Raw genomic sequence first — 14,783 nt, forward strand, 5'->3', positions numbered from 1 at the left:
AGTATTTATAAAAATTTCAATTTGGTAATGGAAAGGAAAATTGGCGGAGCATTTAGTGTGCAGCTGATCTAACAATTCCACTGAAGTTGATACTTTTGTGCATAGGTTAGATTGACATATGAAGAATTGTCAGCTGAGGAGTAATAGAGGGTCATCGATCACACTATACCCAATTGTGATTACAACATAAGTAAAGGATGTGTCAAAAGAACATTTTTTTTTAAATTGTGAAACATGAATTTGTTTTTTCTTACACAGCAAAACAATGCTACTGCAAGAGTCACTTAAGAGTGTCGGTGAATACATACTGAGAAACATTAAAGGGCTGAATCCTGCTGGCTGTAGTTAGTTGTCCTGAACTGAATGTTCAGACATTCAGATTGAAGTAAATCTTAGACCTATGAAATAAAATACAAAAAAAGGGCAGCTATTCTGTGCAATCAGTTTGATCATGCACAAACCAACTAAATCCAGCCAAGTTCAAACTGTAATAGAACTACTGAATCAAAAGAGAAATATCTACAGCAAGGCAAGTCTTTTGGGCACCTGAATGGTTGAATTTTCTCTGAGGCCTACCCATCACCTGCCCTTATTATTTACCTGTTTATACCTCAAAAATAGAGAATAGCATTTCCCATGGCGAATAGAAACATTGAGATAGGTAAAGGAAATTTTGAGGAGTTGTTGGAAAATCAACTATGGAATATAGGACTGTAGAGCACCACCAAATGGCAAAAGCTTCAAGAAAAAACAGAGCATAACAGAAAAGGACTCTTATTTATTAAGCATCAATCATGTTGTGTGGATTCCTCAAACAATGGGGATAATGCCCTTTTCTTTAAAATCATAAGTTGGAACTTTCACATCCTGTACCCACAACACCAGACATCCATTTTGTATTAGATTATCTGAATTGATTCTTATGCTGTCAATTTTCTGAAGTGTATTTTCACTCCAAATTCATCTAGGAGGCAAATATGCAAATAATCAAACTACATAAATTCATTAATACATTGAATACAGATCAAAAGGTTAAAAAAAAGACATGGAAAAGGAGTGACAGTCATAGCAAAACCAAAAAAGTTGCATCTAATGGCAATACAGCAAAATTAGACCATAAGACCATAAGATATAGGAACAGAATTAGGCCAGTTGGCCCGTCAAGTCTGCTCTGCCATTTCATCATGCCTGATCCAATTTTCCTCTCAGCCCATATCTCCTGCCTTCTCCCCGTATCCCTTCATGCTCTGACCAATCAAGAATCTGTCAACCTCTGCCTTAAATATACATAAAGGCTTGGCCTCCACAGCTGCCTGTGGCAAAGAATTCCAAAGATTCACCACTCTCTGGCTAAAGAAATTCCTTCTCATCTCCATTCTGAAAGACACCCCTCTATTCTGAGGCTGTGTCCTCTGGTCTTAAGACTCTCCCACCATAAGAAACATCCTCTCCACATCCACTCTATCAAGTCCTTTCACCATTCGATAGGTTTCAATGAAGCCGCCACTCATTCTTCCAAATTCTAGTGAATTACAGGCCCAGAGCCATCTAGCACTCTTCATCTGACAAGCCATTCAATCCTGGAATCATCTTTATGACTCTCCAGTTTCAGCACATCCTTTCCAAGATAAGGAGGCAAACACCGCACACAGTACTCCAAGTTAGGCCTCACCAGTGCCTTATAAAGTCTCAACATTACATACTTGCTTTTATATTCTAGTACTCTTGAAAAGAATGCTAACATTGCATTTGCCTTTCTCATCATAGACTACTGCAAACTAACCTTTAGGGAATCTTACACAAGGGTTTCCGAGTCCCTTTATATCTCAGTTTTTTTGTATTTTCTCTCCGTTTGGAAAATAGTCAACCCTTTCATTTCATCTACCAAAGTGGATGACCATACACTTTCCAACACTGTATTCCATCTGCAATTTCTTTGCTTATTCTCCTAAACCATCTAAGTCCTTCTATAGCCTCCCTACTTCCTCAAAATTACCTGCCCCTCCACCCATCTTCATATCATTCTCAAACTTTGCAATAAAGCCATCAATTACATCATCCAAATCATTGACATATAATGTAAAAAAAAATCAGACCCAACACAGACGCCTTTGGAAAACCACTAGTCACCAGCAGCCTGCCTAAAAAGGCAAACACAAGGAATTCTGCAGATGCTGTAAATTTGAGCAACACACATCAAAGTTGCTGGTGAACACAGCAGGCCAGGCAGCATCTCTAAGAAGAGGCCTGCATTCACCAGCAACTTTGATGTGTGCTGCCTAAATAGGCTCACTTTATTCCCACTCTTTGCCCCCTGCCAATCAGCCACTGCTTTATCCATGCTAGAATCTCTCCAGTGATACCATAGGTTCGTAGCTTGATAACCAGCCTCATATGTGGCACCTAGTCAAAGGCCTTCTTAAAATCCAAGTACAAACATCAAGTGAATCTCCTTCGCCTATCCTGCTTGTTATTTCTTCAAAGAATTCCAACAGATTTGTCAGCAAGATATTCCCTTAAGGAATCCGTGCTGACTATGGCCTAATTTATTATGTGCCTCCAAGTACCCTGAGATCTCATCCTTAATAATTGACTCCAACATCTTCTCAACCACTGAGGTCAGACTAACTGGCCTATAGTTTCCTTTCTTTTGCCTCTCTCCCTTCTTGAAGAGTGGAGTGACATTTGCAACTTTCCAGTCTCCTGAAACCATTCCAGAATCTAGTAATTCTTGAAAGATCATTACTACTACTTCCACAATCTCTTCAGCCACCTCTTTCAGAACTCTGGGGTGTACACCATCGAATCAAGGTGATTTACCTACCTCAGATATTTCAGTTCCTCAAGGATCTTCTCTCTATTTATGGTAACTTCACACATCATGACCTCTGACACCTGGAACTTCCACCAAATTGCTAGTGTTTTCCACAGTGAAGACTGATGCAAAATATTTATTGTTTGTCTGCCATTTTGTTGTCCACCATTACTACATATCCAGCATCACTTTCCAATGGTCCAATATCAACACTTCCCTCTCTTTTACACATTATGCTTCTGAAAAAACTTTTGGTATCCTCTTTAACATTATAGGCTAGCTTACTTTTATATTTCATCTTTACCTTCTTAATGACTTGTTAGTTGCCTTCTTTTGTTTTTAAATGCTTCCCAATCCTATAACATCGTACTAATTTCTGCTCTATTATATGCCCTCTCTTTTGTTTTTATGTTGGTTTTGACTTCCCTTGTTAACCACGGTTGTATCATCTTTCCTTTAGAATACTTCTTTCTCTTTGCGATGTATATATCTTGTGCCTTCCGAATTGCTTCCAGAAATTCCAGCCATTATTGCTCTGCCATTATCCCTGCCAGTGTTATTTTCCAATCAATTCTGGTCAATTCCTCTCTCATGTCTCTGTAATTCCCTTTACTCCACTGTAATACTGGTACATCTGATTTTAGCTTCTCCTTCTCAAATTTCAAGGTGAATTTGATCATGACTATTGTAACTTTTTGGCATGCATCTTCTATCTCCTCTTGTAATTTGTAGGCCACATCCTTACTACTGTTTGGGGGTCTGCATACAACTACCATCAGGGTCTTTTTACTCTTGCAGTTCCTTACCTCTATCCACAATGATCAAACACCTTCCAATCTTATGTCACCTCTTTCTAAAGATTTGATTTCATTTCTTACCAGCAGAGCAACACAATACTTTTGCTTTCCTGCCTAACCTTTTGATACAGTGTGTATCCCTGGACATTAAGGACCCAGCTATAATCTTTCAGCCACGATTCAGCGACGCCTGCAATATCATACCTGCCAATCTGTAACTGTGCTGCAAGTTCATCTATCGTATTCCGTATACTGCATATATTCAAACACAACACCTGTAGTCCTGTATTCATCCTTTACAATTTCGAAATTACCAGGCAACGGACTGTCTTTTACCATTACCTATATGTACAGGAGTGGAGGTCAAGAAGTTGGCCAGTGATTAAAATATAAAATGAAATTAGAATATTAAACAAGTAGAAACATTTTTTCATAAACATGGAGAAAGACTGAGGGATGTTAGTTTGCTGAGAATATGAAGGGCACGGAAGATGGAATATTATATGGGAAAATATGAGCTCATCCACTTCGGCAAAAAAGAATACAATGTATCCTTCAAATATAGGGAGAGACCTCAATGTTTCTTGTACATAAATCATTGAACGTTAGCATGCAGATGAAGTAAGCAACTAGGAAGGCAAACAGTATAATGGCCTTTATTCCATGATGATCTAAGCATGAGGGTAAAGAGATCTTGTTCTTATTATGTAGAGTCCCTGTGCGACAGCAGCAATATTGTACCCCAGACCGGATTTCCTACTTAAGAAAGAATATGTATGATAGAGGAAGTAGAATGAAGTCCTTCAGGTTGCAGGGATAATGAGTTTATTAAATAATCAGAGATTAAGTAGGCCCAGCCTGTAATCATTAGAATATCAACACACCTGTACACATTAAAGGAATCAAGGATTATATGGTAGTGCAAGAAGGTGGCACTAACATTGAACGATAACACAGATGAGGTGCTAAATAACCTAACTTTGCTTGTATGTGGGAGAGAAATTCGAGAGTTATAGACCAATTAACCAAATCAACTGTCAACATGACACTGGAATCCATTATCAAGAATGTGGAATTTAACACTGAGAAATTCATAATGGGCTGGATCAAACTTCAATGTACATAATGGCAATTCAATGCCTCACATTCTCTGCTCTGCTCTGTCTCTGGTATTCAATACATCTGCGTCAGAAGTAATACTATTCATACCTAAAAATTTTGAGGTGAAAGCCTAATGAAGCTTAAATTCAAAGGATTCAGAGTATATTTATTATCAATGTATGCAGTATACAATATACAACTCTGAGATTCATCTTCTCCATAGACAGTCACAAAACAAAGAACAATGGAACTCGTTCAAAGAAAAATAAATCAACACCCCCCCACCATGTGCAAAAAAAATGCGCAAACGCCAACAAAAAAAATGAGCAAAAACACAGGATGTAAAACACACAGTCAAAAGGCATATTTCAGTTAAGTGAATGTTAGAAATACAAAATTAATTTGTAATAAACAGAATTGAACAATCTCACATCAATGAACCAGATCAAAGCTCTGTTGTTAAAAACTTGGCAACTACCTAGCCAAACAGAAAATTGTCTGGCAATGTCTTGTTCACAAAAAGCAGGGCAAATCTAACCCAGATATTTACTGCCCAGTCAGTCTGCTTTCAACCACAGTGATGGAAGCTGTTATAGACAATGCTATTAAATAATATTTATACTCTCTCCTACAAACTACTCACCAATCACCAGTTTGGACTTTGACGGGACCAATTACAGTGGCTCCAAACATGGACCACAAAACTAAATTCAGTTACGAGGTGAGAATGATTGCCTTTTACGTCAAGACAGCATTTAACCAAGTATAACATTAAAATATCCTGGTGAGATGAAATCTAGAGATAAGAAAAGTAAAATACTCCATTGGTTTGGAGTCACACCTCTCCCAACTTAATCGATTACCTTCTTTTTTTCCCAGAATGTCAGAAGTGGGGCTATTTGCTGATGATTGTACTATTTTCAATTCCATGTTCTATTCCTTAGCAAATGAAAACAGAAAATACTCTGCAGATGCTGGGGTCAAAGCAATACTCACAACATTCTGGAGGAACTCAGCAGGTCGGGCAGCATCCATGGAAATGATCAGTCAACGTTTCGGGCCGGAGGGTTCCAGCCCGAAATGTTGACCGATCATTTCCACTGATGCTGCCTGACCTGCTGAGTTCCTCCAGCATGTTGTGTGCCTTAGCAAATGAAACTGCCTGTGTTTAACAAGACCTAGACAACATTCAGGCATGGGCTGAAAGTTGGCAAGTAATATTCATACTATGAAAATATCGATAACAATTATCACCAATATCAATCCTATCATCTTCCCTTGTTATTCAATGGTTTATCTCCAACTATCAATATGCAACTGAACAGAAACTCATCTGAACCAGCCACATACAGTGCTGTGTAAAAGTCTTAGACACATGTAAAAAGGTTCTGTAAAGCAAAGATACTTTCAAAACAAATTTCCAATACAGAGTGGTTTAAGAGATTATCACATATGAAATACATTACAGTTACTTATCTAGGCTACCTTGATAGCACTTCCAAAACCTGCAAACTCTACCATCAAGATAGATAAGAGCAAACACATGGGAACAACACAACTTACTTGGCCACATACTATTGGTAATATATTGTCATTGGTGCAGGTGCTGGAGTTCCTTACTCAGCAGCCTTGTAAGCTTATCTTCGCCCATTGGTTCAAAGCAACAGCTCATCATCACTTGTCAAGGGTAATTAGATCAGGGAAAGGTAATTAAAGCTGATGACCAGCTCCTGTAAATAATTTTTCAAACATAATAAACTTTTGACAGTATTTACAAATACACTGGTCATTAGGTTCTACCACCTGGTCGCCATTTGTTCACCACTCTGTCTTCTGGTACATCCAAGGATTAAATGCCTTCAGTAAAATAAATTACACAGGCACCATAGGTGATAAATGTGACTGTAGGATTGCAATGATAGACAAGTGTGGAGAAACAGGATAGACAAAGAAGAATCAGTTGATGTTGTGTACTTGGATTTTCAGAAGGCCTTTGATAAGAAGCCACATGTCAGGTTGCTTAATGAGCCAATGGTATTATAGAAAAGATTCTAACATGGATAAAGCAGTGGCTGATTGGCAGGAGGCAAGGAGTGCCAACAAAGGTAGCCTATTCTTGCTGGCTGCCAGTGACTACTAGTGTTCCACAGGGGTCTGAGTTGGGACCGATTCAATTTACGTTATGTGTTAATGATTTGGGTGATGGAATTGATGGCTTTGTTGGAAAGTTTGCAAACAATATGAAGAGATAGGTGGAGTGGCAGGTATTCTGAGGAAGTAGAGAGGCTCCAGAAGGATTTAGACAGATTAGGAGAATGGGCAAAGAAATGGCAGATGGAACACGGTGTTGGGGAGTGTGTGGTAATGCACTTTGGTAGAAAAATGAAAGGAGTGACTATTTTCTAAATGGAGAGAAGATACAAAAAACTAAGGTGAAAGGGACTGGGTAGTCCTTGTGCATGATTCCCTAAAGGTTAATTTGCAGATTGAGTCTGTGTTGAGGAAGGCAAATGCAATGTTAGCATTCATTTCAAGAGCATTAGAATACAAAAGCAAGGATGTAATGTTGAGACTTTATAAAGCACTGGTGATGCCTCACTTGGAGTATTGTGACCAGTTTTTGGCCCTTTTCTTAGAAAGGATGTGCTGAATCTGGAGAGGGTTCAAAGGAGGTTCATGAAAACGATTCTAGGATTCAATGGCTTGTCATATGAAGAGCATTTGATGGCTCTGGGCCTGTATTCGCTGGAATTCAGAAGAATGAGTAGTGACCTCATTGAAACCTATCAAATGGTGAAAGGCCTTGATAGAATGGATGTGAAGAGGATATTTCCTATGGTGGGAGAGTTGAAGACCAGAGGACACAGCCTCAGAATAGAGGGGCATCCTTTTAAAATAGATATGAGGATTTTTTTTGCCAGAATGATGAATTTGTGGAATTCTTTGCCACAGGCAGCTGTGGAGGCCAAGTCTTGATGTATATTTAAGGCAGAGGTTGACCGATTCTTGATTGGTCAGGGCTTGAGGTGATATGGGGAGAAGGCAGGAGTTTGGGTCTGAAAGGAAGATTGGATCAGCCGTGATGAAATAGCAGAGCAGACTCGATAGTCCAAATGGACTAATTCTGTTCCTATATCTTATGGTCTTATGGTCTAAAAAAATTGGTTTCAGCACAATGGAGTCCAATGTATTTAGATAATGTCAATTTATTTTATGAAAAGGAATTCACATGTGATAAATATAACAGTGCAACAGGACCCTAGCTTGTATGGTTGATAAGCAACCTTTTGAGTTTAAATATTTGTATTTTCAGAAGTTATTTTATAATGTTCTACACAAAAAGTTTTTGCACAAATAAATTCTCAGAGGGTAGTGAATAATGTATTATCACAAATACACGAGTTAAAGAACAAAATAAAACATGAAGTTTAAATAGCAGCCTTCAGTGTTTCAGACCTTAAAAAATTATTTAGATTTGCTGATAATACAGAGCTAGTTAGGGGAGATGAAAGCTGTCACAAAAAAATATACAGTGGATAAAAAAAATTACACAATTTGTTGAGAAAAAGAAATGATCCAACTCATTCCCTCAGATTATGAGCAGCTAGAAATGTTGGATTCACTATTTCATGAAGCACAGAAAGTGAACATGCAGGCACACAATATACTTTGAAAACCATATTTGACTTCATTGCAAGAGGCGTGAAATTCAATCTTACTTTGCTTTCATTAGATCAATCATGGATTTGAATCAGAATAAGAATCAGGTTTAATATCACTGACATATGTCATGTAATTTGATTTGCGGCTGCAGTACAGTGCAATACATAAAAAAACAATTAATTACGTATATACTGTGTGTGTGTATATATATATATATATATATATATATACACACACACACACAAACGTTCGTACGTATATAGCTGGGGTGCCTAAGATTTTTGCATAGAGCTGTTGTAATTTTATGTATTACGCTGTACTGCTGTTGCAAAAAAAAAACAAATTTAATGACATATGTGAGTGATGATAAACCTGATTTTGATATGGGTGTCTACTGTGGACTGAGAATGGATAGTGGGCAGGGAAAGGGGAATCATGATTGGGGAAAGGGGAAGTCAGAGGGGAGGGATTGGGAAACACCAGAGAGACAGTCTGTAATGATCAATAAAGCAATTGTTTGGAATTAAATGACCTTATCTGGAGACTCAGGGCTGGGAGTGTCTACACCAATGTCACCCCCTCACTCCTGGTACTCCTGCTCTGCCATCTGTCCCACACCACTCCCTTGATGCTCCACCCTCAACAATCTAAACATCCTTTGCTCCCTCTAGATTTACGAACTTGCTCTCCATTCCATGTGCAAAAGTCTTCGGCCCTCTATCTATCTACAAATTAAATAATTAGCAGAAAAAGAGAGCAAAATGAACGAGATAATCTTCAAGTTCATTGTCCATTCAGAAAATGTTCAATTTTGAGCTTTTAGGCTCCTGTACCTCCTCTCTGATGGTTGTAATAAGAAGATACCATGTCCTGGGTAATGGGGGTCCTTCATGATCGATGCTACCTTTCTGAGGCATCACCTTTTAAAGATGTTCTCGATGCTCAGGAGGTTAGTGCCCTTGATGGAGTTGGCTAAGTTTGTAACCTTCTGCAGTTTTTTCCAATCTTGTGCAGTGTTCCTTCATACCAGACGGTAATGCAACCAGTTAGAATGCTCTCCATGGCACATCTGTAGAAATTTACTAGAGTCTTTGGTGACATACCAGATCTCCTCAAATTCCTAATGAAGTATAACCGCTGATGTGCCTTCTTTGCAATTGCATCAATATGTTAGGCTTAGGATAGATCTTCAAAGATGTTGACACCTGAAACAGCTCATCCTTTCCACCGCTGATCCCTTAATGAGAACTGGTGTGCTCCTTTGATTTCCCCTTCCTAAAGTCCACAATAAATTCCTTGGTCCTATTAACACTGAGTGCAAGGTTGTTGTTGTGACACGCTCACCAGCCGATCTATCTCTCTCCTGTACTCCTCCTTGTCTCCATCTGCGATTCTGCCAATAACAGTTGTGTTATCAGCAAATTTATAGATAGCGTTTGAGGTGCACCTAGCCACGCAGCCATGAGTGTAGAGTAATGGCCACTTAGCCTTGAGGTGCTCCAGTTTTGAACATCAGCAAGGAGATGTTATTTCTGATCCATACTGACTGTGATCTCCTGATGAGGAAATCAACAGAGCTACAGAGGCCCAGGCTTTGGTGTTTTTGAGTAGTACTGCTGGGATGATAATGATGAATGCTGTGCTGTAAACAATAAGCAGCAGCCTGACTTAGGTATTGCTATTCAGGTTGTCAAAGGTCATGTGGGGAGCCAGTGAGATTTCATCCACTGTAGACCTGTTGTATTACGTTAATTGACAAATTTTGGTCTCCATACCCAAAAGAGGGTATACATGTCTTGCAAATGGTGTAGATTAATTCCTGAGGTGAAGGAATTGTAGAAGAGATTGAGTAACACTAGGCTATAGTCACTGGAGTTTAGAAAGTGATTTCATTACAACACATACAATTCTAAAGATAAATGCTGAAAAATTGTTTCTTCAAGCTGAAGAATCTAGCATCATGAAATTATCTCAGGAAAAGGGTTCAACCATTTATGACATTCGGCTGCAGGTTTCAGTGAGCGAAAATTTAAAAGTTGACGTTATTCTTTTTCTACATTGAAGGGAATCAAACGACAAGGAAATGGGGGGGAAAGCAGGCAAAGTTCAAAATCAGGCACAGTTTTACTGAATGGCAGAGCAAGCTCAAGGAACAGTTAGCCTTACTCGTTTTCATCTTTTGCCCTGTCAAATTATTTAAGTAATTTGAAGATGGAACAGACCTGATAAGTTTGCAGATGCAGCAACAAATCAGGGAAAGGTATTTGTAGAACAAATAACGGTGTCTAAGTTGGAGAGCAAGGAGGGCAGCTGAATGACAAACATTAATAGCAAATATAATGCCATGATATTAGAGAAATAAACTAAATAGCATAAGAATAATACAATTATCACAGGAGATTTGGAGATATTATTAGATATTTCAAAAATCAACTGTGTGGTGATATTAAATATAGCTACTTGAATTCTGGAATGCATTGAGTACTTCGTTCAACATCAAGGACCTCAAATATTATGAAGCAGTGCCACAAAAAGACAGCAAAATGAAAAGATTAAAAGATGAATTCCTCTTTCATTCAGGAATTGAACATTATTTAATATGGGGAAGCCAAGGCTCAGAAGGTATTATTAATACGTTTAAGATTATTTTAGATAATACTACTACTGCACAGCTGCCTAATTGCTCCTGCCTGGGTTTGATCATGATCTTCTGTACTATATTTGAGGTGTTTATATGTTCTCCCTGTGGTTTCCTCTGGAAGCTAATGCATGATAAAGAATAAGAAAAACGATGATCTGAAATGGTGGAAAATTAGTAAATACAGTAGTATAGAGGTTTTGATGTGCTGGTTCATAAACACTAAAAGTAAACATGCAGGTAAAACAGGCATTAATTGAAAATTAAATCAAAAATTGAATATAGCTCTTTTTTCAAGACAATTGGAGCACAGAAGAAAGTGTGCAGATCATACTTGAATAATATATACTTTTGATCTCCATATTTGAAAAAGACAGTATTTGTTCTGGTGTCAGTGTAGTATATATTTACAACTGGTTTATATTTGTTGGAGGTTAGAGAAATAAGAACTGATCTTATTCTGGCATAGAAGATTCTAGGAGAGACTGTTGTTTCTTCTGCCTGCAGAACAAGAGGATAAAGTATCACGATAAAAGGCTTCATCATTTAGAACTGAGAAAAGAAGAAATTCCTATATGCAGAAAAAATATATGGAATTCTCTGCCTTAATAGGCAATGCAAACTAATTGAGCCTATTTCAAAAGTTAGTAAGAGTTTTGACACTAATGGAAATCAGAGGATATGGGGAATAATTGGAAAAATTATTGGAGGCACATGATCAACATTAATGCCTCCAAATTATGGAACTCATAGATCACATAACCTATTCCTCTTATTATTTCTTATGTTCCACACTCTCTTATTGATCAACATTACTGTGATCTGCATGAATGCATAATTGATATCACAACTTGGGTAGCAACTGTGCAATGCAATCAGGGGCTCCCAACCTGGGGCCCAAGGACCTCTTGGTTAGTGGTAGAAGTCCATGGCATAAACAAGAGGAACCCCTTTCATAAATAATAGGTTAGAAATATTAGCTGCAAAATAACCGTAGTTGTAGACTGCCAACCTGTATTTTTGACTCATCCAGTGGGGCTTTCCACTTCAGCAAGAACAATATAGATTATAAATCTAGTGGGGTATCAATACAATTTTTTTTCAGGCAGTAAGGTGGGCCTTCTGGGTACCTTATAAAGTTAGCCAGTTTTTGCCTGTGTGTTTTGACAAAGCAGATATCACCATCTGTGCTGCCAAAACATTTAAAAAAAACTGTCGGCAAATTGCTCATAGCCACCTTCTGTTGGCCATGACATATTATCAAGCAAGTAACATAATAGGAGTATTATCAAATGTAAATCACATCCTGAACCCACTGCTGGCAGACCACCAGTGTAATATACCCAGTATTGTAGAGAAGTAAGAATGCAACAACAGAACGGGGGTAAGGATGACTTAACAGTGCAAAAACTGAGAAACCACTGGCAAATTTTATATAAAGAAATTAAGGCAAAGTTATATTATGAGCTGTAAACTGTTAGCAATGGTTTCCCCTGTGATTTCATCCCTGTTTACTTTCAAACCACCCACCCTTCATTCCATTGCCAGCTTTTAAATTAAGCGAAGAAAGCACACCTAACCACAGCAGCAAATTAGTCAGTATTCTTTATTTCCAGAATTGAACTTGAGTTCTTTTCATTAGCCATTCATTTCTTTCTTTGTTCAATGAGAAAAGGTGTATCTAAGTGTTACAATGCCCATTTTAGCGAGCATACAATGAATGTTGAATTGTACCAAGATCGCCCAACATCTAATTATTTAGACGTTGCGTACAGTATTTTAATATGAATGATTAGCTGAGAAAATTGTTGTTTGCTTTTATGGACCAGGGTAAATGAAACCAAATAAACAAACATAGGAAATTACACAATGAAAACAGATAATAAAACGGCTTTCTAAGGACGAGGGCCAATTCATAACTCTCCCGATATCGTCCTTACGCAAGGATGACAATCTCCACGGTAAAACAAACGTTTAATCTTCTCGTCTTCATTCTATCAATCCGGTTTGTAATTACATCAGGTTCTGTAATTAGCACTGCAACGCACTTACAAGTGTACTGAAGTTTTAGCGCAATGTTAATGAAAGATATAGACGAATGAGTTGAATTGTAAACCACATAATTATATAAACATATCTTTGTTTCTTGCAATAATCAAAATAATCACACGAATCATTTCGGCATACTTTAACTTTTCTCGCCTTCCACTGAAAAACTGCGTAGTTTCCATTTAAAATATTAAATATTGCAACAACTGAAGTAGTATTTACAAGCCTTCAAATCACCATGACAACAGATTTCACCGCTGTTCCTACCATTCGCTTGCACCAACACTTTTCCTGGTACGAAATGGAAAACGGTTGAGAAGTTTATAACCGTTATAATGAGCAAAGAAAAAAATACTTCTCGATTAAAACGAGTGAACTAAACTGTGCTTTATTTCATTCTAGGCTTAGCTGTATCTGCCTGCAAGTCTGCTGGCGGCAGGATCAAGCCGACCGCGTCTTCCTGGGGAATCCCATCAGCACCTTACCTTCGCGGCCACAGAGGAGCCGGGCTTTTCCAGCAGGTCCCACAACTTCTTCCTTTTGTTGGGGCAGCACGAGTTGTCAAACTCCTCGCCTTCCCGTTCCCTCATGGTTTCAGCCTCCCGCCTCAGCTCCTCGTTCATCTGCTCCTTTTTCTGGTGGTACCTGGCTTGGCAGCAGGACTCCAAGTAGATCTCGTCAATGCCCCAGTAGTCGAGTTCCTGGCCGAAGGACAGGGCGCACATCTCTTCCATCATGTGCAGTTTCCCAGTTCGGTAGAAATTCAAAATCGACGTGAAAGCCCCAGGGTGACGATCAAAAAAGTACTCGTTTTCATCGAGGTTATAATCATCGCAGGTCTCCAACAGGGATTCGTGGGTGTTGCAATCCCTCAGTTTCCCCAGACGAGTCCGGGGTAACCTTTCCAATGTCCTCCATAAGACTTCGTGGTTAAGTCCTCCAACGTTGATTTTAACCCTTCTGGAACAAGTCTTTCTCCTGATTATCTCCATGGGCTCCGGGGGAAGGGAAGCCGTGGATCGGGATGCTTTCTTAGCAATCCCCGTTGGGATCTTTTCTGCCATGGCAACTCGACTATTAAAAAAGAGAGCGATTTAAAAAAAAACAAATACTAAATCAGTCAATTAAAGGAGTTTCCAGCTAGAATAAATCCAAAACAATAAATAAATACACAGAACACTTTAAAATAAACCCGTACAGGTCTTCACACAGGTCCTTCCATTATCGAACCTACATAGAAAACAACATGCGAGTAGCGGGTGTGCATTAATCTCCGACGCTGGCCAGTCACTTTCATTCAGCATTATCCCTTCGGCTGGCAGAACAACGTCAGGGCGGCGCCGCCTCTTGACAGACTGACTGACTGGCGGGCGGGCGGGCGCTGGAGCCCGCACGAGCCGGCCCGGGGCACGGTACACCGCCGCTCCCACGCTCTGCTCCGGGGACGCACATGCGCCGCCCGCCCCACCGGCAGGCTCCCGGAGCGCATCGGGGCGGGTGTGTTTCGTGTGACGGCGAGGCGAAACCATGTGGCTCGTGGCAGGTCCTGGCTGAGCGTCGAGGAAGGGAGCTGTGCCTGGCTTTCGTCGGCGCCCGGGCGTCGGTGATGGCGATTTGCACTGGTTCTGAGCTGACCGTGCACGATTGGCACAGTCGCCAAGCAGGGTGGACAAATTATAAAATATTAAAAGTAGCATGGTGTTTGTTATAATATCTTATA

At 39.3% G+C, this 14,783-nt stretch overlaps 1 protein-coding gene across 2 annotated transcripts in view; it reads right to left on the reverse strand.

Annotated features, from left to right (window-relative positions):
* Positions 1-14,127, reverse strand: part of LOC140195096 (potassium voltage-gated channel subfamily B member 2-like) — a 341,942-nt gene extending 327,815 nt beyond the window's left edge. For both annotated transcript variants that reach the window (XM_072252945.1, XM_072252849.1), the window contains exon 1: positions 13,549-14,127. In XM_072252945.1, coding sequence (XP_072109046.1) covers positions 13,549-14,127 — 579 coding nt within the window. The remainder of the gene's footprint in view (positions 1-13,548) is intronic.
* Positions 14,128-14,783: the final 656 nt, after the last annotated feature.

Source organism: Mobula birostris, chromosome 1, assembly GCF_030028105.1.
Source record: "Mobula birostris isolate sMobBir1 chromosome 1, sMobBir1.hap1, whole genome shotgun sequence".
NCBI lineage: Eukaryota > Metazoa > Chordata > Chondrichthyes > Myliobatiformes > Myliobatidae > Mobula > Mobula birostris.